The sequence below is a fragment of the Cucumis sativus genome, chromosome 7, assembly GCF_000004075.3.
Source record: "Cucumis sativus cultivar 9930 chromosome 7, Cucumber_9930_V3, whole genome shotgun sequence".
NCBI classification, from domain to species: domain Eukaryota; kingdom Viridiplantae; phylum Streptophyta; class Magnoliopsida; order Cucurbitales; family Cucurbitaceae; genus Cucumis; species Cucumis sativus.
The window spans coordinates 3,190,337-3,214,155 of record NC_026661.2 but is presented as its reverse complement, the minus strand read 5'-3'; the positions used below and the strand labels follow the sequence as shown (position 1 = coordinate 3,214,155).

General features: G+C 33.7%; 2 protein-coding genes across 2 annotated transcripts; both read right to left on the bottom strand.

The window, feature by feature from the left end:
* Positions 1 to 2,817: 2,817 nt before the first annotated feature.
* On the bottom strand, positions 2,818 to 4,952 carry LOC101207223 (major strawberry allergen Fra a 1.08). The gene is made up of 2 exons (XM_004136778.3): positions 3,884 to 4,952; positions 2,818 to 3,435 (listed from the first exon to the last, which is right to left on the bottom strand). Exons 1-2 carry the CDS (start codon positions 4,053 to 4,055, stop codon positions 3,152 to 3,154), a joined length of 456 nt encoding a protein of 151 aa, XP_004136826.1. The 5' UTR covers positions 4,056 to 4,952; the 3' UTR covers positions 2,818 to 3,151.
* A 449-nt stretch (positions 4,953 to 5,401) lies between these two features.
* On the bottom strand, positions 5,402 to 23,170 carry LOC101206980 (two pore calcium channel protein 1A). The gene is made up of 23 exons (XM_031889057.1): positions 22,791 to 23,170; positions 21,267 to 21,410; positions 21,066 to 21,173; positions 20,260 to 20,355; positions 17,845 to 17,975; positions 16,755 to 16,815; positions 16,426 to 16,592; positions 15,462 to 15,567; positions 14,695 to 14,772; positions 13,866 to 13,927; positions 12,891 to 12,963; positions 11,520 to 11,585; positions 11,276 to 11,419; positions 10,824 to 10,881; positions 9,650 to 9,757; positions 9,433 to 9,496; positions 8,250 to 8,418; positions 7,790 to 7,854; positions 7,477 to 7,567; positions 6,508 to 6,594; positions 5,964 to 6,041; positions 5,593 to 5,630; positions 5,402 to 5,505 (listed from the first exon to the last, which is right to left on the bottom strand). Exons 1-23 carry the CDS (start codon positions 22,929 to 22,931, stop codon positions 5,424 to 5,426), a joined length of 2,217 nt encoding a protein of 738 aa, XP_031744917.1. The 5' UTR covers positions 22,932 to 23,170; the 3' UTR covers positions 5,402 to 5,423.
* Between the last annotated feature and the right edge of the window lie 649 nt (positions 23,171 to 23,819).

Sequence of the window (23,819 nt, the reverse complement as noted above, 5' to 3'; positions counted from 1 at the left end):
CTCCTGACGATATCTTCCCTTTTTCAGTATATGGTTGCTATGGAAGTTAGAGTTGCTTATTGTGATTTCTTTGTGCATATTTAAAGGACATTGTGGTTTCTATGTACATATTCAAAGGACACTTAGTCCTCTAGTTAAAAAGCAAGATTTCTATTAGTCCTCTAGTTAAAAAGCAACATTTGTATTATCTTGTTGGAGTTGTTTTTGCCTATACTAGAAGAAGGGAATGTTACATGTTTTGGAGATATACTTCATTCTCTATACCACTATGCACTGTGATTCATTTGAACGAAGAAAATTTTGTTCAACATAAAAATGAAAGGTGAAGGAAGCTCAAGTTCTTCACAGAGTGATCAGTCTCTCTCAAAGGAAGCCCAAGTTCATCCTCACCAAAAAGTAAGATTTTCTTTTTTAAAAAATTAAGTTCGCCTAATTAAAAAAAACCTAAAAAATCAAATAATTACTGCCAAAATAGACCAATATAATTTATTTGTAAATTGAGATACTAAAAATCTTCTCGGGGTAATTGAGATTAGTATACTAAAACTTCACATTTTTCCACTCTAATTTCTCGAGCCAAACACCATTTCAACATCTATTTAAAAAATGGTATTGTTATATGATATGACTTTTAAAATTATGATTAATTTAGAGATTTGTTTTCACATTTAATTTAGGGTTAGGTACAGAAATAGTATTGCTAAAAAAGACTAAGTAAATAATGAGCTTTGAAAACTCTAATGGATGCCGTCAAATAGAAACTACCTACCCCTTACACATTTGTTTATCATCAATTGGTGAATCAATCACTAATTACAAAATGACTGATTCATGTTACTCATAATGTGAGAAATATAGTAAATTATAAGTGGTTAAAGCATTTTAGCCTAAAAAGATTGAAGCATAGATTATGACATTTGGTTATATTTGTAAACATTAGGTTTATAATGTTAAATATGAATTCTTTCTTTTAATCATGTATGACCCAAAATTAATACTCATTATTTCATTGCCTGTTTGCAGATAGACAACTTTAGTTCTGTTTTCAGAATCCTAATTGTGATTGTTAATTAATAGAGACCCCATATTGTTGAATAGGATGCCTGATTTGTGAGAAAGATTTTGTAATATTTTTTACCAAACATTAGAGCATCTTAAAAGTGAGTTATACTTAATTTGTAATATATACAAAAAAGATGATGTGATCAAGTACCATATCAAAGTTCTAATTGAATTAACTTTAATTATGTTCTCTACCATTGGTCAAGAAATGGGCAACCATGAACTTAATCACTTGATTAGTATAGATGAATAAGCCAATAAGGTGTTGAGAAATGAGTTGTGTATAAAAAATTAAGAGTTGTCATGCTCTTCCAATTGGATTATTTAAAAGGTGTCTTGCTATGTTTAGATGAAATGGACTGTAAAGTATAATACTATTAAGAAAGATGATATAGTAATGCTACTACTGATAAATAACAACAGTGAGTGATGTAAGCTTAATGATGTTTATCAAGTTTATCACTCCATATCAACCATTGATTTTGTTAGAGACAAAACTTAAACATCATGTATAATAATTAATTTATCGGAGTTTGTTCGTGTTTTTGTATAGCACAGATTCACTGATTTGCTTTCCTATTCTTGCAGAAGCTATATTTCCTTTCCTTGAATATCTTTTAAAGGTTGTTCTGATGAGCCATATGTATTGAGATTCTTGTTTAATCTTCAAGGTTGTTCCAATGAGCAATATGTGATCCTTGTTTATGTATATGTTGTGATTCTCGTTTTATGTTTGGGTCTGCCCTTTTTTAAATAGTAAAATAGAAGAGTGTGTGTGAATGTTTTTTTAGCTCATATATTGTCTAAAGCCTCAAAGAGTAAGGAAGAACTAGGGATAAACTGTGGATGTTGTATTGAGGATATTTCCTTCAATTCAAACTTAGAAGGAACCTATGTGTATGCTTGTAATCACTTAATTATTCTTCTAGCGTTGTTTCTTTTCATCGATACTAAATTGGAACCAATATTTATGATTGTCTATACCTGCTCTTATTTTTTTTTAATACTAAATTATTTGGTTTGTCAATATAATTGTTACATGGCTTTTGTGCGTTCAATGTTAAATTCACATAAAAAGAATTCAAAGTTGAATGGCTTGAAATATATGTGACAAGTGAGATATACATTACAAGCACTTAGGTGCATCTTATACATTACCAAATTGCCTAATCATAGAAATTAAAGGAGTTATAATTTTAAACTCAGATTTGTTATTTTTGAATAGATAAAAGTGCATTTTGGGACGCATACAAATATTGTTATTTCAAACAAATAAACCATATTAACACTAATAAAGGAGCTAAAATCAAATCAGAACCAAATTCTATATCATCATTTTTCAATTTGATTAATTCAACCCAAACTTATTTCCTTTTTTTTTTTATAAAAAAAACCAACTTTTTAAATCGCTAACTATTTCTATTGTAGTTAATAAATAATTTAGAGCGAATATAGTACAAATTTAAGTTTAGAGCATATCTCATCTTAGATTTAAATGGGAGTATTTTAATTAAGTGCTAGCAATCCAAACTATGGTTAAAAGCACCTAGTTGATCCATTTTCACAAACCCTTTTTTCTAAGAACTCTAGCAAACTTTTCTTTTCCCCTTTGTTAGCATATCTAGCTTTGAATATATGTTTTTTATTTATATTTTTGAGATAAAGTTTGAATAAGGTATATAGTCTTATATATACTTAGATATATGTCGCTGATGGAAACAACAGTACTCTTTGTATTATTTAAATATGATACTCTCTCTTTCAAATACGTATGCAAAATATAATACTTTTTCGTGCAGAAGAGTCGAAATAAATTTACGATACGTAATATATTATTCTTGACTTTCTCCATCGGGATCTGCACTTTCTTCACAATAACACCACATACATACATTATACCTTCACAGATGGCACCTAAATTCACAACTATAAAGTCTCTCTCACACAACATACTGACGACATGACCCAACTCCTTTTTCACAAGACAGGGAGAGGGAATAGACTGTTTTTCCCTTTCCATAGTTATTTTCAAATACTGATTTGAAATATAGACGAAGAAGAGGAGGAAGACGAAGTGGGAGCTTACTTGTTAGTAGCTGAGTTGAAACTTGTCGAAGGATTGGAGAAATTGCAAAGCAGCATCTCTTGCTTTGTCCGGTGGAGGGATGGCCGGAGTGAGTGGTTCATACTCGGCTTTCCACTGAGCAGTGCACATTTCTTTCTCTTTTCCTTCCACAGGAGTGAATGTGAACGTCACTTTGTATGGATCATACATCTTCCTTAGCTCTCCTCCCACCACATCGTAGCTCACTGATCGACCTGTCTCTACCTTCTCTATCTTCTCCACCGATTCCTCCACGTAGCTGCTCACAGCTGCACGTGTCATCATAATCAATATTAATTAAAACATACATAGATATGTTTGTGCATCTACCAAATTATCCCATCACAAATTCTTCTTCCATCTTTTTTTTTTGTCCCTAAATTTGTTTTTCGCAATACTTGAGTGCATGCAATCAAGAAAATATTAGAATCCTGGAAGCAGCAAAAGTTTCTTTTTATGTGTGAAGACAAGTACTTTCTCTTATAGTAGTAACTCAATTTTGACACCACAGTACTATTACCCCTTGTAAACAAAGATAATATAAATCTTGTTGGTGTTCTAAATCGCCCAATAACTAGTACGTAATCTACAGTTAAAGAACAAGAATTAAGCTTTGGCTTCATAGTTATAGCAAAGATAGAGAAGTCGCCTTGTGTTTCTATAAAGAGGCAGGACAACATATTAAAACAAAGATTTTTTAGAGAGAGAGAGATATACCAGGGCCAAGCTTAAAGAGCCTAAGAGTTCCAGGGCCACCATCTCCTTGAACATATTCAGCTCGAGAAAGCAACTCAGGATTGATTTTACTAACCACATCATTGTCTCTGTACATCTGCCATGCTTTCTGGGCGGGCAGGTTCAGTAACACCTCTCCTTTCATGCTCTTCATTTCTTCTCTCTCGGTGAGCACCTGTATTTCAGCTTACTGTTGCTAGGCAGCGAATATAAATAAGGAAAGGAAACAGGCAGAACGTGATAGATGCCTTCTTTCAGAGTCAAGGGAGAGAGTTCTCTTAATAGACAATCATAATTGACTCCATAGATAATTATATACATATATAAAAGGAAAAAATTTCTATCATCACGCATAAAATTTTATATTGAAACTATCTCCACTAGAAAAGTTATTCGTCGATACGACCCTAGCACTCTGTTAGAGACGCCTGTAAATTCTTCAATTACAAATCATGTATTATAATAAACGACAATAATCCAACGTGCGTATGAATGTAAATAAAAAAAAGAAAAAAACCCATTATAAAAGTAGAGATGCTCGATTCCTCAACCGTCACATTATTTTATTACCAGCATACGTCTCGTGAATTGTAAATGGAGTGGTAAACGGTGAAGCCCGAGGATTCCATAGTTTTAAAAAATTCAAAACTAGAATGCAAGAATCTAAAGTCATCCAACTGAAATTAGATTATCAGAGTACATAGCTAAAATATCTCTCCGTCTCTCTCCTAATCGAGATCAAGTATATAAAGTCTTGGAAAGTCTCTGTACCACGCAATTCAGATTACACTATATTAATGTTCAATGCAGACTCAGACTCCCAATCTTCAAAGTTGTTCCCTTCAAAAAAATCCACTGACATCAGCTTTGCAGGAACTAGGATGTACAGGGACCATTTACACACATTTTTTTTTTAAATTTTGGTTTACTCGGAATTCTCCATCACAGGGAACGAAAGAACTGGAACTGTGGGATCTGGGAGTATGATGCGGGAAGGAAGGAAGGAAACGAACAAAGATCAGAGAGCTTCATTTGATGAAAGATCCCTTATCTGCAGATTTTTTAAACAGGCACACAAATATATGGTTAGTAGGTCGGCATGTGCTTGTCTCCGAGGGAACATTTACAATTAAATAAGAGTTCTTTTCTCATGGAGTAAGTTTGCGTTCTTTGCTGCTATTGGTTCCTTGAGTATAGTGATATTTTGTACCCATTCTCCTTTTCCACATTTTCAAGTAATAATAAATCAAATCGGTGGGCGCTTAGCAGATAGATGGACAAACGGAAGTACTCGGATTGAATCAAACAAATAAGTATGAGAGCAATGAATTCTAGGAATGAGTCTACATTCTCAATTTCGTTACATGTTCAGTTGCTCTCTGTTTGTCTATTAGTTCACAGTTAGCACCGGTTTGATGGACTGTTTTGTCGTTGCATAAAGAGAGGTGTATGCATTGAGCATTCAAATAGTCAGTTAACTGGGAAATAAAAAATTAGCTGCTAACCTGGAAAAGAAGCAAGACTAATCGGAATCCTTATCGTCCAATTCTGCACTCAACATATGATGGAGAAGAATGTCAACTTTGCGGCTCCGAGTTTTAGTGCTGAAACAAACCACAAAAATTTGTCACATCAATGTTTCAAGGCAAATGGATAGGATGGATGCATATTATAATTAATTAATGACATACCCAACGAAACGTGGACGATCCTTTCTACTATCTTTGTCCTGAACCACAGAAAATATTTAGATTCATTAGCACAGTTCGTTGGATTTACATATTGCTCACTAGAACGCAATACTATTGTCCATTGATCCCTAAAACTTGAAAAGATAAAAATGAGATCAAGAAAGACGAATGGAATTCTGGTAGTTGTAAACAGAGGGCAACTGAACAAACGGTGTAACAAAGTGGCATAAGAAGTTCTTTAAATACAAAGAAAACAGAAAAGAATGCCTCCAAGGCGAAAGTTATTGCGAGGGGCTATGGTGTATTGGTGGATCTTTTTTATATGCATTACTCACAGTAACTTTGAAACTCAAGGAACAGAAGATACTGACCTGGTCCTGTTCTTCACCATTTTCTGAAGATTCAATATCCAATTCAGCAAAGAATGCCTCCAGGACAAAAGCTACAACCTGAATCGTATTCATATCACAATACTTGAGTACTTTTAACTTCATCACAACAGAGAGGAATTCAATTGACAACAACACTGGAAACTTAACTAATAACTGCCAATCGAGAAGCACCATTTAGCAGTGGGTCAATAAACCATTAGTAACTAGATAAATAAAGGATGAAGTACTATATGAACCCTCCATTTACCTCAAGTCCGATCTTAACATTTCTTTTTAAAAGTCTCATCTCCTCCTTTGTTATTTACGGTATTAAGTCAACTAACAAAACAATGTAGCATGTATTTTCTTTTTAATAAGAAACGGTGACATGTAATCTTAAAGGGGGGGAGAGCCTGGTGTAATCAGATTCCATTAGATATGCAGGATTTCTCAGTCAGGAAGTCCAATTATTTGGAGGCCATCGTCATAGTAAGATGTAAACACAAGGTAAAGGCATTTGATAGAAATACCAAAGCGAACTTACCAGATTTAAGAGCAGCAAAACAGTTATTAGGTAGAAACTGATGAAATAAACAAGGCTCCAAATACTTCCGGTTAATTCCCTGTAGCTCTGGGAAGATAAATATTAAAAAATTCCAGTCATTGAAAAGAAAAGTTATAGTAATAAGGGAAATGAAAATAATTGCTTGAAACACGACTGGGGCACCCTGTAAAATCCAACTTATGAGGCTAGAGTACATATAAATAACTTTCCACATCACTCGAATCAATTTCATTGAGAAAAAAGATGAAGGAACACAAGAGCATACACCAAAAACAAAAAATAAAATAAAAATAAAATTAATGCCCTTGAGAGGGAGCACCTAGAGGAAGGGTCGATGATGAGTTACATTCGTTTTGTAATCATTCGCTAGGTCACGTTTTGTTAGATTACATTGATAATCTTATAGCCAGAGAATAATACAGCAATATTCAAAGCAACAAAAATTAGAAAAAGGATGACGACAACTGTCATAAACTGAAGTTTGAAGCATCTGTGATATTCCGAAGGAAAAATTTAGTTCGATATTGCAGCATCTTTCTCTCATCAGAATTTTTGTTCCAAGATTGAGCCAAGTTCCATTTAGTTTTTCTTTTTGTTCGTATTAATCTGCATATAAAAATCCTTCCATTGGAGAGATTTCTTGTAATCACCTATTTCATTTGTCAATGAAATGTTTCTTATTCGAACAAGGAAAAAAAAAAACCATATACAAAAATCACTCAACATTCAAGGGCAATCTCAAGATGTTAATGTTCAAAGAAATAAAAAATAAAGTTTGATAGGCGCGCTAACTATTGCATATAACATATCTACAGATTTCAATTTTCACTTTTAAAGGGCACATAACCGTACCCCAAAAGAGAATATAACAGATATATGTCGCTACGTCGCTCTAGGTTAAGGAGTTAGATGCACAAAGAAGAGAAAACTGAAAATAAAAGAAGGTACCTGCATCCAGTCTTGCCAGTTTCCCATAACTAGCAAATTGAACAGGGTCACCATGCCATTAGGATAGTCGTTGAAATTGAAAAGTAGGTAGCTAACTCAGTCAAGGAAAGTCTAAACAGAAAAAGTCCTTCACAAGGACAATAAAGAAGTTAAAACTGGCTTCAATAAATTTTCAATGTGTGTTCCTCCGGCCACAATGATTTCCTACATAGGAGCCTATAAAAACTCTGAATTCATTATCATTATTTAGAAGTATGACTAACGAAATAATAAAAATAAAGAAATAATAATGAAAAGAAACATCTTAGGATACTCATCATCGTCCAACTCAGTCTTAGACAAAGTAGGATTTCCGGCATTGACAATGCCTCCAAAGACCTAACATATGATTGAGACAAGAAGCAAGGAAAGTAGTGAAGACAAAGCAAAAGGAGAGAAGATATGTAACCACATTAAAAAGCGAGGATAGTAGAGAAAACAAAGCAAAAGGATAGAAGGTATATAACCGCATTATGTTATAATGACATGAAACATGCACCCAAATAGTACAAAATCTAAAGAATTTGAACTACCAACTAACATGAAAAAAATAACAATAACAAGAAAACAAATCATTCCTGAGAATTATCTGTAAATTATTGACTAAAAAAACAATATCAATCTAGTCAGTTTATACGCAACCAGGAGCAATATAAAACAAACAAAAGGAAAATAAAGTGTAGATTGACATTCTTTGATTACCAATAATAATTCATATAGATTGACATATTTACCTGCACACCAAGAGTGCAATAAAGACAGAGGACACAGAAAATAGTCCCTAGATATGGCATCAAACTAGGGATGAGAGTTAAGAAGGTAGCAAGAAATGCTCGATATTGCCGGACATGCATTAGGAGCCTTATGAGTCGTAACATTCTTGCTATCAGAAGGTAGCGAATCCTGTTGGCAGAGAAGATGGTAAATATGAATGTTTATTATAGAGAGATTAAAAATGAACTACAAACTATACATTAGGTTTTATACTTGATTATGGTAAAACTGAGTCTGCGGTACAGAGTTCCCCCAATATTAGTTTATAGCCATCAGTGAAAACATTACAACGGAGGAGATACGTATTTCATGTTAGAAAAACGGGTTTTGATTGCTACATACATAAATTTATTGAGTTAATTGATAAATACTTTGTTACTCTCAAAACAAGTCGACCTCAATAAACAGATCCCACCACTTTCCCCTCACACAAAATAAAAAGTAATAATAAACAAAAACAGAGAAAGAAAGGGTGCCTAAAATATGATGCAATGAATGTCACTATAAATTATAATACCAAGAGGGAAATATACAGTAAAATAATAATATTATTTTTATTTAACCATTTTCTTTGATCAAAACTAAATATTATTTCATTGATCTTTGTATTTGTTCATGTTAAATCAATGTGAATCCTTGATATTCATAATTGTCGGAAATAAGAGGCTTTGTTCATAGTTTATATCCCCAAGGGTATTTTAGTATTTTATTTTATCCCGAGTTTATTTCCTTTTTTGTATTAGGACTTGCTAGAGCCTATAAAGTTGTCTTCTCTTGTAACTTTCATTGTGTGTGAAAATAATAAAAGAGACTCTATCATGGTTTTTTCTCTCCATTTTAGGGTTTTCCACGTAAACCCTATGTTCTCTTTTTTACCTTTTAACAATAACTAAGACTGCAACTAGGGTTTACTTTCACATTATTTTTAAAAAATTTATTTTAATGCTTAATTGTCATTGTAATTATATGGATTCAGGGGATCTGCTGAAGCAGTTGCACAGAAGTGCATCATGTACAATCTCTCATCCAGACTCTACCGATATCATTCAACTATTTAAATGTTAAATTAAGTTAAGATGCAAAAGTTTTAGGCGACAAACTAAAAGACTTTGGTTTAAATAGGATGCACAGAATTACTCTTACCATTCTCCATTTGAAAGAAAAGTCAATCCACTCGGTGCCACAAAAGTTATCGTTTCTCCAATCACTGCCAGAATAAAAGGAATTTGATAAGAAAATATTAGCCAAAGGGTAAACGAGAAAGTTGAATCCCCCCAACCCCTCCTCCTCCTCCTCCTCCTCCTCCTCCTCCCCAGCTATCTCTCACACACACAGATGAAGGTCTGTCCATAGTACTTACCTATAATCCACGTGACAAGGAAATCAAATTGATTTTGCCCATCTCTCCAATAATTCATAAACCCATATGCGTAGATTTTTAGAGCCATTTCAACAACATATATCCAACCTGTTGGCAAAAAGGAATAACGTGTCTAAAATAAGAAGAAAAAGCATTCACAGTGACAATCAATCATATAATTGCCTTTTCACATCACATGCCTGTTATAGGATACTTCCCAACAAGAATCAAGATCTCAATATATTGAATTATATCTATGAAGAAATACAAGAAAATCCAAGTATAAAGAGCTTGAAACCTCGCTCTTGAGTGCTCTCACCCAAGCCCAAATCACTCCACAAAATAGCCCCTCCTTCACTCACTCATCCTCCTACTATTTATACAACATCCAGTAACTAACTTTCCATCTAATGACCATTATGCACCTTAATACTAACATACTAATACTCCTACTTAGGTTACTAACAATGTCATACTTATGGTGACAATAGGGAAGAACGCCTCCAAATAAAACTACTCAAAGAAAGAATTTGCTTGTACAATGAACTTGTACATATAGTAGAAAATTAGAATAAGCTTTTGCAGTCTATTTAGAAGGAAACAAATGCTAGAGACTCTTGTCCCTTTATCTTAGATTGTGTTTTTTTAGCTGTTGGGCTTCTTGTACTGTTAAGTCCTCATCAACCCAAAAACTTAGGGCTTAAAAATTGTAGAAGACCCCAAAAGTTAAAGTCAGTATTAATTAGGAGGAAATGATATTTAGACATCCAAACATATGAATTCCAGCACTGATACTATGTTAAATCACCCATCAACCTAGTTGATGAGTTATGATAAATCTAATTATATTAATACTTCAACATGAGCGATTTCTTCTCCTTGTTTCATGAAAAAAGTAAAAGAACTACTATAATTATGCAGGGTGGATAAACAACCATTGTGCACAGATTGCAACTTTGTAGCCCTACATTTTGATGTATCAGAATAATTCACTTTCATCCAGAATATATGTTTTTCCCGGTCAATAGCTGAACCAAATGTTATCAATATCTGAGAAATCATGGACATTCTTTGTTCTCTTTATGTAGAAGGCAATCTTGTCGTCGTGGGTGAAAACAATGTATCTAATTATCAACATCTTACCAAATACAAACTCTAATTATCAACGTCTTACCAAATACAAACTCGAGTTCTTGCCATGCTTTCTGACCCACGTTGTTTTCTATATCAAGCTGAGACAAAAATACCAGAAGTTTAATGTCTTGTAAGCTGAACCAAATCATTTTTAACCAAAAATCATTGAAGATAATAACTTGAATAGAGCTCCTATTGATCACTTGATATTTCTTCATCAAACACCTAAATGGACAACTCAGGCATCAAACTCATCAATTTATAGGCTTGTATCAAAATCCAAAAATTAACGGCTTAATCATAGAATGCTAAAGCTGGAAGTTAATTTGTGCAATTTAGACAAAATCCGTTAAACAAATCCTCAGATCAATGTAATTTACAAGATAGAAAAAATTATATGTTTCAAAGATAAAAAAAAAAAAAAAATTCATAATAGCATGCCAAGAGAACTTAATTACATGAATAAAATTATTATTTAAGCTTCAGCCTTACTGTTGTTTCAATAATAACAGCAACCAAGTTCAGTACGAGGATAAAAGATACAGCATATCCAAATTTGGGGCTCCGCACAAATGCTTTCAACTTTTTTGAAGAACCTGAATGGTAGACCGAAGGATACCCTTCAAACCATGAAGGCTGCAACCATGATAGGTTCAGTTAAGTAATTAAACCCTTATTCATCAGTACATTCATCAGTAGTTTTTTAAAATTCTAAGGTAAAACTACAAAGACTTACAATGTCCTCCTTCTGGAACTTCAAGGCTATAGCGTTGCAAAGATCATCAAACTCATTCATATTAATCTACATATGAGAAAGGAGTCCAAATAAAATCAAGGAAAAGATAGAAAATTATTTTTCATTCAAAATTATGTTTCTCCATGTTCATTATCACAATTTGAATTTGCAATTGATCCTCGATAATTAACCATAGTTGGGGAGCCTTTATTGAGCTCCTTTCAAGGCGTAAAGGTTTGCTATGATTAAAATATATTGTTCTCTGTGGTGTTCCTCATTTTCTTTTTCTTCTTCCTTTTTTTTTTCATTTTTCATTGCTCCATTTGTATTTTAACCTTTAGGAAAAGTACCCATATTGTCCTAGGGACCGCTTTGGTCTTTGAGTTTTCAAAGCATGTACTTTTAGTCTTATTAAATTCAAATAAAAGTCTGACTGGATCAAGTGACGTGTACATGTGGAAAAAATTTTACTTTTAATCTCTCCCTCCTTTATCTTCCTCCTCTCTATTTCCCTCCTGACAATGCTGTGGTTGCTCTCCATTCACCTCCCCTTGCCTTTTAGAGATTAAAAATATAATTTTTTTCCAAGTCATTTTGCAGTCCAGAAATTTTTTTGTTTGAGAGACATAGAAACTAAAGCACTAAAATGACTCGAATAAAAGCTTAGAGACCATACCTTAACCTAAACAAGGGAGCCTTTTTGTAACATTCTAGAGAGTAGGTTTTTGAGGATAACTTTTTACCCTATAAAAAAAGGCTTCTGTTTCTCTAGAAAGTTATAAAACACTTTTGGTAGGAAGTAATAATGTAACCTCTGAACTTTTAACATGTAACAATTTAGTTCCAATACCTTCAAATTTGTGACAATGTATTCTCAAAACTTTAGTATGTAACATTTTAGTCCTTGTACTTCAGCATTTGTAACAAAAATACATATGGTGAAAATTTTCATCAAAATCAAGTATCAAATTTTATTATGTAATATTTTTTAGTCTATTCATACATAAGAAATCTCATTAAATCTTAAAGACAATTTTCACGATAAGGACCAAATCTTTACAAGTTTTAAAGTGCCAGGACCAAAGTGTTACATCAAAGTTTAATTGTTTAGAGGCCAAGTGGTTACAAAAATGAAAGTAATTGTTCGAATATAAAGTTCGAGAAATAAATATTTACTATGAAAGTTTAGAGACCAAAAGTGTTTTTTAACCAAGATTTTAAATTGCATTCAGAGGTCTCGACCAACACATGTTCACAAAAAACTAATCAAATACCTGCTACGTTAAACTTGAAAGGATTAACAGAAGTTATGTCAAGAACAAGAATAGAAGAAATTACTCAAGTTTTAACAAACTTGAGAAACTAACGTACCTTAAAATCACGACTGTCATCCAGCTCATCGAATATTAACTCATAATCATCCCTTGATATTTTCGGCAATGACCTGAGCGAAAATGTAACAATTAATATAAGATTAGCTGAAAAGCAATAACAAAAACTAAGATGCCTTCTAAACCAAGCAAACTAAGAAAGTGAATTTGTTTCTGGTGATCGTAGAGAACAAAAAAGATTTTTTTAAAAAAAAGAACAGTCAAGGTTCTGTCACCGAGTTCTCAATTCCTGTAAATGTTGGTTGGGTATGTTCTATCTAGTGAATCATACCAAAAGGCATGTTTTATTTTGCTGGGTCATTATTATGTTTATTTCATCAAATTACAAAATAGAGTACTTTTAACTAACAAGTGCCAAAGTGAGCTTGACTTAGTTGAATCGGCATGCACTATGTCCCTAATGGTCGGAGTTCAATCCACAGTTGTTGTACTCGAAAAAAAAAAACGTAATTAATAAGTATATTTTGACATTATATAAGCATTTTTTCAGTTAATTTTTAATTTGTGATAACAAGGACTTAAGAAAAAATGCAATATAATGAGAGATGAATGAAACTTCTAAAATGTTAAGAGACAAATTGAAAAACACTTAAACACTGGGGACAAACTATATATTTAGCCTTTGTGTGAAAGATAGAACTCTATACTTCATGCCTTTGCTTTCACTGTCTACCATCATTTGAAATCTTCAAAACTAAGATGTTACCCACCACATATCAGCAGATATTATCATGAAATGCGACCATAAGAATCAAAGTTAACCATTTCAGCATAGATCATAAAAGGAAAACAAAACCAGCAAAAAGTATAAAATCTTTGTAGATGCACTGGACCCCCACATTGAAGGATTATTAGTTTTTCATCAGGCACTTCTGTATTTATTTCAGATTATTCCGTAACAAATGAACTTCAAAACTAGCAAGCCAAACCTACAGAGAGGTAGAGAAGAAAAAACCTGTATCTGTTAAGTTCTTCAAGAAGCATAAGGCACTGCTCTTTATTGATATACCCAACATTCTGTAAAGACATGAGACAGTAATCAACATGCACCTTCACCATGAACTTTTGAAGAAAACATGATATTGGAAAGTAATGTGGACCTTATTTACCACTTTATTCTTATTATTATAGTCAAGAAATAAATTAGAAGAGGTGCAGAACCAATAACTCAAAAGTACAAGGATAAAATATTTCAAAAAATAAAATTATAACATCGAGGACATACACTTCAAGCAGAAACTTTACCCACAACAATGCATCATCCAACAATCTCATACAAGAATTTTAATAAATTGACTGTATACGCATTCTCCAATATAGCAAGTGAATTTGGAAGCTTAGTTGTGGAATGAGAAAGGAGGCAGGTAACATCCATTTAGCCAAATAATTAGTAGCGTGATTACAAATAGATATAAAAGGTTATGCTAAAGTACACTGCACAGATGTGAACCATAGACAAATAGCAGCATAGCATCAAATTGGTTCTGCAATTATTTCATTGTATTTTTCTCCCTTCTCATTTTTCAAAAGTGGGTTTTTTCAGTTACGCCCCTTATTCTCCAAATCTGAAGTAACACCACCCAACAACTCCTTTTGTTGTAAGAAACATAGCTCTTAACTGAAGTTCAGCAGAGGCCCATTGACATACCCTAAAGGCACGTCTTTTTTTTTTTTTTTTTTTGGGGGGGGGGAATTTTCTTTTATCAAAATTAAATAGGATTCATAAGCTACCCAGTTAAACCTTTGAGTATACGAGCTGGATGGTAAGTGGTCGCCATACTTACATTTGTATCCATGAGACTAAATGCTTTGGCCAATATACTTTTCCTCAACCGATCCATCTCAGAAATTTGTTTAGCAAGCTAAATAAAAAATAAAAAAATAAAATGTGAGACTTTAAATCCTTACATAAAAGGTTAAATTATATACAACACTCCTAAAATGTAGGGCAGGTTTTACTTATGTCCTTAAACTTTGAAAAGTTTCATTTTTACCCTTGAAGTTTGAAAATGTACCAAAAATATCATTTTTGTTAAAATAAATGGTGGAAATTGAAGTAGTAACTTAGGTGTAAAAGTTAACTGCTTACGTGATATTATCTACAACTAAATAGAATATAAGATCGTGAGTACAATTTATTTCATATTAAAAGATGTTAAAATCATTTACCTAATCGAGTTTTACTCATAACATCATACCTTCCAACTAATACACCATTACTGAATCAATTTTCATCATGTTTTAAGAAAAACAACTCCCCAAGTATATTTTTTGAAGAAATTTTGAAGTTGAAAAATAAAATGCACCTTTTCAAAGTAAGGAACATGATTGAAACCTACCCTAAAATTTAGGGATTTTGTATAATTTAACCTATTTATAAAAAGTAAGAATATCAGTTTTTGTTCATAAGCTATGGATGAAGAAGTATGTGGGGAGGGAAAAAAAGCTATGCATGAAGCAATAAACGGGCAGACAAATGAATACAAACACCCCAGTTGAATCAATAGACAACTATTTGCGCTGGGCAGCTCATGATGTTATAGGCATTTACCTGACTCTTAAAGCTATCGTATACGACAGCAAGAATCAAGTTTGTAACGAAGTAAACACCCAACAGCACGTAAAGCACAAAAAAGAGGCAATACCAACGAGACGCCCTGTAAAAGACAATATATGTCAATGTAATACTTGCTTTAGAATGCTGGAGAAACGTCTTTTAAAATGCATTCTTCAATTAATAGTTTCTATGATATTAATCTACCTACTTTATATAATAGAAATAATAATAATGATATAACACGCATGATAATTAATTATGTAACCTCTACAATATCATTTAACATCTCAAGGTCATGAATTTCAATCAAAACAAGTAACGCCATCTGTAGAACTAATATCGCAAACTTGTGGTCTGGAGCAATGTCAGGGTTCAAATTGAGTGTTCAAACGATTAGATACCATTTGAATATCATAAAATTTATGGACGAGACCATGACACAAGCCTTAATGGGCATTCTGGACCAGGAATTGGATAGTGGTTTGAACGAGGTAATAATTTTCCCTCTATTCAAGAACTCCACTTAAAATTATTTGGAGATGTCTCACTTGGAGGGAGTCTTAAGTATTCATCTGCTAGTGTACGAGTACTTAGGGAGCCAAAGGAAGAGTGAGAGGGAGTATCACATTTAGAGATAGCCTGAATGTTAATTTCATGAAGTCAAGCTCTAAGTGTGTCACTGTAATTGTCACATGTGACAACTTTGTAACAATTTCACTTTACATTAGTGAAATTATCTTTTTTGGACACATTGCCCCTAGACGTTGGTGGATTTCACTGAAATGGGTTACCAATTTCTGGGTTGTCTGTCTGATTGTATCTTGGCCTTATTCGTGTTGTTGAGCATTGTGTTACATCATCTCTGTGTTTGTCATCTAGATAACCTTCCTAGTCTTTCATAAATAACTATATCAATAAAAAGCGATGAACGGTATACCATTCTAAATTACCCACTTACTTGTAGGCAGGTATCCAAACATTCGGATTATTTGACGTTGTGAACAAAATAAACATTTGATATAATGTGGCTCCAAAAGAAGTAAATATTAATTTCCCCTGCTGTGTATCCTCAAAAATAACATATGCCAACCAGCTGGAAAACAAAAGAAACAAAAACCATAGCGCCTGCCAGGAAAGTGGCAAAAGAATAAGAGTTGGTATAATAATTAACACAATCGAACGTTAGACTCACAGTTCAACTTTTTGAGTAAAAGGGAAATATAAGATGTCATGTAGGTAAATCATAAATTCTACAGAAACAAAATTGTGCCAAAGTTATCTACGAACCAAGACATTCAAGTATGTGCCAAGCATTCCAGCCAGGATGATAATGCTCTCCCGTAGATGCCTAAGAACCAAATGAAATGATTAAATTTGTGAGAGTAGATCAAAAGTAAATAGCTATAACATAAACAGGATCAACTGCCACCAATAAAGAGCAGGTCTCAAATATCAAGGGAAGAGGCAAGTCCACATCAGAATAGATGCTACATTTAAATTTCATCCACAATTAATGAAGATAAAATATTAGGGCCCAGAATTCAACTTTTTTCCCATTAATACATATTCTCAAGTCTACTGTCTAACCAGTAGAATGAGAGTAGTATTGATGGTTATTTCAAATATCAAGAGACCCAACGACGACAAAAATTAATATAACATTGAAATACCTGAAAACTACCTTGTTCGTGTTAACACACTATAAGGGCTATCTCAAAACAATCAATTGTTAGACGAAGCTATGTAAAATAAACTCATTTCTAGGAATTAAGGCCACTTTTACGAAACCATAATAAAAATTGGCGCAATAGTAATGGAATACGATCGATAGATCAATTGTAATGAGCTTGAGTCACAAATGTAATTGAATTTTTTTTTAGCGTATTTACTTAAACTTATGAATTTTGTCAAATTTACTATTACCGTTATCTCTACCTCTACCTCTACCTCTGAGGGTCAAGCGGTAAGAGTAATAGTAAAGATTAAAGATGTCAAAATTGATCATTTTTCAGATGACAATAACAATAATGGTAGCTATGCCGGTAACGATACGGCGCAATTCTCAAGCGCAATCAAATTGAGCATCACATTGCGTTATTTAATTACAAATTTGGATGTAGATGTCATGTGTCAGTACAAATGCAAACACAAGTAAACAACACCAAAAGTAATCAAATGGGACACACTTTTTTTATTCTAATTGATCTATTACGTTTTCACTGGGTAAATGTGACCTAAAACACTTCTTGATACAGTACAGGAGCAGATGAAATAAATCCCTTTGAATTGGATGCTACAAATATCTTTAAGTCTATAAGATGCGGTTCACCGTTCACATAAGAAGAACAAGTAAAATAAGATCCCTGCCAAGAAATACCTGATATTCATGATGAAAAAGACAACTCTGATATATGGTGCAGCTCTGAATGGAAGATAATCAAAGGCCACTGGCGACAAATATAGGGTATAAACAAGAAAATCGGCAACCAAAATAGTTATGCAAATGACCTGGAGAACAAGAAAGATTTATAATTAATTTTTTCAAAAGCACAACACCATAGCCACTAAAACCCCAAGAAGCAATGACACTCTTAAGATAGTGAAGTATCGGTGTCAGACATGTTTCCGACACCGACATGCCGCCGACACGCCAGTTGGTGTGTCAATTTTTTTTTCTTTTTTAAATTTTCAGACATGGCTCCAACGACCAAGACATGGCCGGACACGCCTAGAGAGAAAAACACATAGAAACGGCCCATTATCCCATCCAGCCTAATGGCAATAATTATTAGGTTTCTTTTTTTTTAATTATTAGGTTTCTAAGTTTCTTCATGTTCACGCTCTCTTCTCTGATTCTCCCCACCAGACCACCAACCGTCTCGCCGGTTGCCATCACCGCCCATCTCTCTTGCTAGTCACGTGATGTTTTTAGTTCCCTACTAAAACTTGTTACGTCTTATGGCTCTAAACTTGTTGTTTTGATGTTTTTAATTGGAATCCTTGTTATGTAATATGCTTATATGCATTACATATATTAAATTTTTTAACTAAAAAATTGATGTGTCCCCGACGTGTCGTGTCCTACTATTTTGAAAAATGGTGCATCGCCACATCGGGGTCGCCGTGTCGCGTGTCGGTATCTATGCTTCCTAGCTAAAATCCAATAAGGTATTGGTAATTCATAAGAAAAGAGATCCCAATTATTAGACTATTGACTTGCTCATTCCAAAGATGTTAAATCTACCTTTAACCAAGGGTAAGAGGAAAATACGTAGCCAAGCTCATGATCACAAGATGAAATGCAGTATAGACAATACTTATAATTGTAGGTTTTATGCCTAACAAGTTCTGACCAGAATCATTTTGCATGGGGTTGATGGCAATGCCTTCGGAGAGTTTGTAGGTGGCAAAGGTAAGTTGGGTTGTCTCACTTACTCTTCGCGGACAATATTATCTTTCTCTGCTAAAGAAAGGAGTCCTTAATTAATCTAGATTGCTTCCCCTCTTTTTCTGAATGTAGAAAAATGCTCGGTGTTGAGTGATTTTTTTTAAACAAGAGACAAAGACTTTTCATTGATAAATTGAAAAGAGAGACTAATGTTCCACAGATACAAAACTCCACAGAGAGAGAAAAGTAAATAATAGACAAGACATCAAGTAAAACAAAATTGAAGCAATTCCATAAATAAAAAATAACATTAATAATGAACAAAAGCTGAACTAATAAGGAAATAGAAGGGCTGGCCAGTTGAGATTGAAGTCCTGAGAAGAGCATTTACACTTTCAAGGAATGTCGTAAAAGAGAACCAAAGAGATGCATTGAGGCGAGTGTAGGCAAGGGTGTATGAGCTAGAACAATATTTTAAGTAGGTGGGATTCTTGACTTACCTTGGACTTGGTCATGATCCTAGAAGTAGATCATATTGGAATCCTACAGTCGAGAAAGTTCAAAAGCGTCTTTCTTTCTAGAAGAAAAATTACTTTTCCATACAAGGAAGACTCACTTTGATTTAGTCAGTTCTAAGTAGAATCCCGAATTATTTCCTCTTTATTTAGGACCCCACTGTCAAACAATAATTATCTACAGAAAAGCATGAGAAACTTACTTTGAAAAAAGGTATTTGAAGGTAAAAGGATTCCCTTGAATTTGGAGTGTGGTACTGATGCTAGTGGAGCTCAAAAGGTTAGGCATTTAGGATGCATAAATGCCTCTGGCACGTCTAGACACTTGTGGTAAGCTATACCTAAGGGATTTTCTTTTCTTTTCTTTTCTTTTCTTTTTTCATCCATATCCTTTTGGGTGTGGGTGTTTAAGGACTTCTGTAATTTTCTTGCTTATTAGAGCCCCTTTCTTTACCTTTACTCCTTTTGGAGGCTGGTTCTTGCCCCTTGTATTCCTTCTTTTCATCTTTTCAGCAATGTGATTCCAACTGTTATGTTCAACGTCAACCTATCTAAATAATTCAGTGAAGGCAATAAATGTTACGTTTCTGATAAAGCTCTTTGGTCACTTAACGAACTTTTTGCCTTTTATAAAAGACGTTCATCTATGCATTATTGTCAAGCTCAAGTTCTCATATGGATAACCGAAACTCCTATAAAAGAAGAAAATAATTAGGTGCCCTTTTGAGTTTTGACATTAAGGCAATAAGAAAGCTGTCTTCACGCTCAAATTACAAAGAACACTAAAAAATGAATATATTCCAACAACCAAGTATCGTGCCTTCAAGTTTATATATAATTCAAATTACTTGAGGATACCTATCAAACAAAAGAGAAAATGGGCAAGTACCTTCAACTGATTCAGGAGATTGGTCCAATAAAGCTGGGCACCTTCATATGAAATTGGGAAAAAAGTGTGTATCATGAGTATTATGAGAGTCACAGCCTGCATACAGAAAGTATCAACTTGATTAAACAGACAATGATTGAAGTGGAAAGCAGAAGATTAAGAAGACTGAGATGCTGCACAAGATCGTTTTATTGATGCATTGTGGTTCTTAGAGATCTAGATAATCTGGAAAACTAACATCTAGCATCAGCTGAAATAGCTTTGCAAATTGAACCATTTGTGAATATCAAATGAGGAAACCAAGAAATTCTAGTTCCTGTTTCATTTAAAATATGAAAACTAAAATCCTCCATATAACAGCTTTTTGCATGTAGTGGAATTTAATATCACAATCACATAGTTGTAGTTATAGTATAGTATCGAAGGTTATTAAAAAACATCTACACTTTCAATGAGTCGAATTCAGCCAGCGGTAGAGTTTAAAAGCATTTGGTTGACGTGCAAAGTATAAGCATCTACAAGCACAATTTTCTTGCAGATTTATATTAGTATATAAAGAACCCCATCCTCCTCCGTTAATATATAATAATTCAGTTTTTACTTCCAGGCTTATGTGCAGTAGCATTCCTAGATATAATTTACAGCACCAATTGCAAGGGCGTAATGAAACTACTGTATGCATGCAGTAAAGCAATTCTACCACATATTCTATCCTAGCCAAACCATAAGCAATTCCAACTAGATTGCAGTAGGAGTAAAGAGACTATAAAGATAATAATAATAAGATTTATTTAGTTTATTCTTACCTCATATATAAGAGATTCAACAGCTGTTAAGTACGGCAACTGTCCAAGAAAGAAATACTCCCTGTCGTTACAAGAATGTGTATCGTATTTGAAGCACCACAAGGGTTTCTGCGGATGTTCATATATATTTAGAAAATGAATATAAACTTCGTTTTACAACTGAAAACAAAAGGGAATGTTTGGAAAAATGGAAAAACAAACCTCAAAGAAATTTAGGACTATTAGCGCAAAGAAATTTAAGGACCAAATCCAATCAAATTTAATAAAAATGAAATAGAGCTTTGCAGCACTCTGAAAGTTTGACTGATCAAGAATTTTCTCAGGTATACCAACGCCATCTTCAGCCTGCAAAATTCATTCTCCATCAGCAGTGACAAAAATGTTCTGTTGGCCAGGTTTAGAGTAAAATTATATCCTTTTTGCTTCTTTTGCCATAAACACGATGAGCGAATCCTTGTTTCATCTACTAAATTAATATTTATCACTAATCTAGACCTTAATAAATATTTCAGACAAACTTGTACCATTTCTTGGCAGGAAAACAGAGTCAACGAAATTGTGTAAAGGCAGGGGATTCATTTTCTAGAAACACCCATTTAGCTCTTCCCATTCCAACATTTTTCAATTGTTGTGGAATTAAAGTAAATTATTGAGTTTTTTCCCCTTGGAGATAGATAAAATATTGGTTTGAACTGGAAGGAACATAAAAGTGCTCATTGATAGAGCTTTTTTATTTTATTTTTTATAATTATTGAGATAATATAATATAGAGCAATTGGTTGCAACTATGTTAATCATCAATGATTTTATTTCTTAATTACTTTGCTTCTTTCCTTTTAAGTATTGAGCCTCTCCCCTATATAAGAAGAGTATGCATTTACTGTGGTATATAGGAATACGGGTATTTTATTACATTAAAACTAACATAGTATCAAAGTGGTAGGTCTTGTGTTTGAACCCCTATAGCATCATTTGTAGTATCATTTCATCCCAAATAATATTGGTTTTCACTTGTTGAGACTTACTATAAACTGTCAAGCCCATTGATGGGTGTGCTGAAGTATTGATAAAATTAAATTTAGTAGGAACCATTAGCTTAAGCTTTGGGGTTGATTAGTGACTTAGAAGAGCATGTATAACCAAAAGCAGAACTATTTCGAAGCAACTCTGGCATGTTGAACAAGAAAAATAAGTATTATATACTTTCTACTAAGCTAATGAAATAAAGAGACGCCAATAGAAATTACGCTCAGTTTTTAAAGATACAAAGTAAACCCGTCGATTCTCTGAGAGAAAAGTGTATGATGTGAATTAGAAGACAGAAGGAGACAACATATCAATGAACGTTAAAAAGAAAGTACAGTATAGTATTATATATAAATAGAAAACGATAGCTCGAATCAACTACATGAAAAGTAATCTTCAATGCAAAACTACGCCAGTTCCAAAGACAATCTCCCACTAAACCTCTCCAGTAACAAAATCATAAAGAAAATCGGTCAGGTGGACTAACATCCAGGACACTAAGTCAAAATTCCCAAATCCATATGAGAAACACAAGATTCAGATTCCCGTGGAAGCAGTCCAAAACAGATCCTAAATTCATCATACTTCAAAGACGCGGGTGTAGTAAAAGTAAGGTAACAAGGATCACATTGTTGATTCAAATGATATAGGAGGAGAACAGCATTTCCACCCCCGAAAATGCGGCAAAACAATACTAACCAGATCCACAAGAGCAGCCGCTCTCTGGTAGGCAGAACCATATGCGATGGCGTCGGAGCGGCGGCGGAACCTGACATGCGGACGTCGAGAGGTGGAACTACCGCTACTTTCTCCTCCTCCTCCTAGAAGAGATTCCTCCATTTTCTTTGAGATTTGTCGAAGACTTTCACAACGAACTTATATCACAAGGAACAAAAGAGAAGCAAATTGGAAGTTGATGGGGGAGGACTAGGAGAGCTTCAATTCGGGTGTCATCAACTATTTATTTAGAAACAAGTTGATAATGCGACTGTATTAGTGCGCGTTGAATTTTGGAAATTACAGGATTGCCATCTTTACCTGTAATGATGGTGACATGGCCTATACATGTGGCACGCCACGTGTAATCTAGATAGGGAAATCCCTCGTCCTAACCAAATTCCATCACCTTGACATACATGCTTTTTCTGAAGTATAGTCAAATTAAACTACATAATTTATAAATTGACATATTTTTATGAGCGTTCCAAATCCAAATAGAAGCTTTTAAGCTTATAAGATAAGGTAAGGAACTAATAATCGCCACGGAAAATAAGGCAATGAAATTATCCAACTCATATATATGGGGCCTATGACCTATAAGAAAGGTACTGCTCAACAACTTGTTTGTCTGTAAGTTAATGTAAATTGAATTGTAGGCAGCACATTTTCAAAGCAAAGGACATCCCAAGATAAAGTGTCGGCAACAACGCATTCTTTCTTATTCCTCGTCTATGGGAGAACGGCACGAGATTCTAAAGGGATTTGGGTATCAAAATTATTAAGACTAGATCCAGAAAAACTTCTCGTCCGTAACCACCCTCTTCCAAGCTTAAAAATAATAAAACACCCAAAAAGCGTACACAATGTTATTTTATTTCTATGACTAGATGTCGCTCGAGTAAGACAATATGCAGCATATCATCACACACCCTAACATAATCGCTTGGGGAGTCAAAAGCCTCCATCTTCTCCACTAAAACTAGAGATTCAGATAACGAATTACAAACA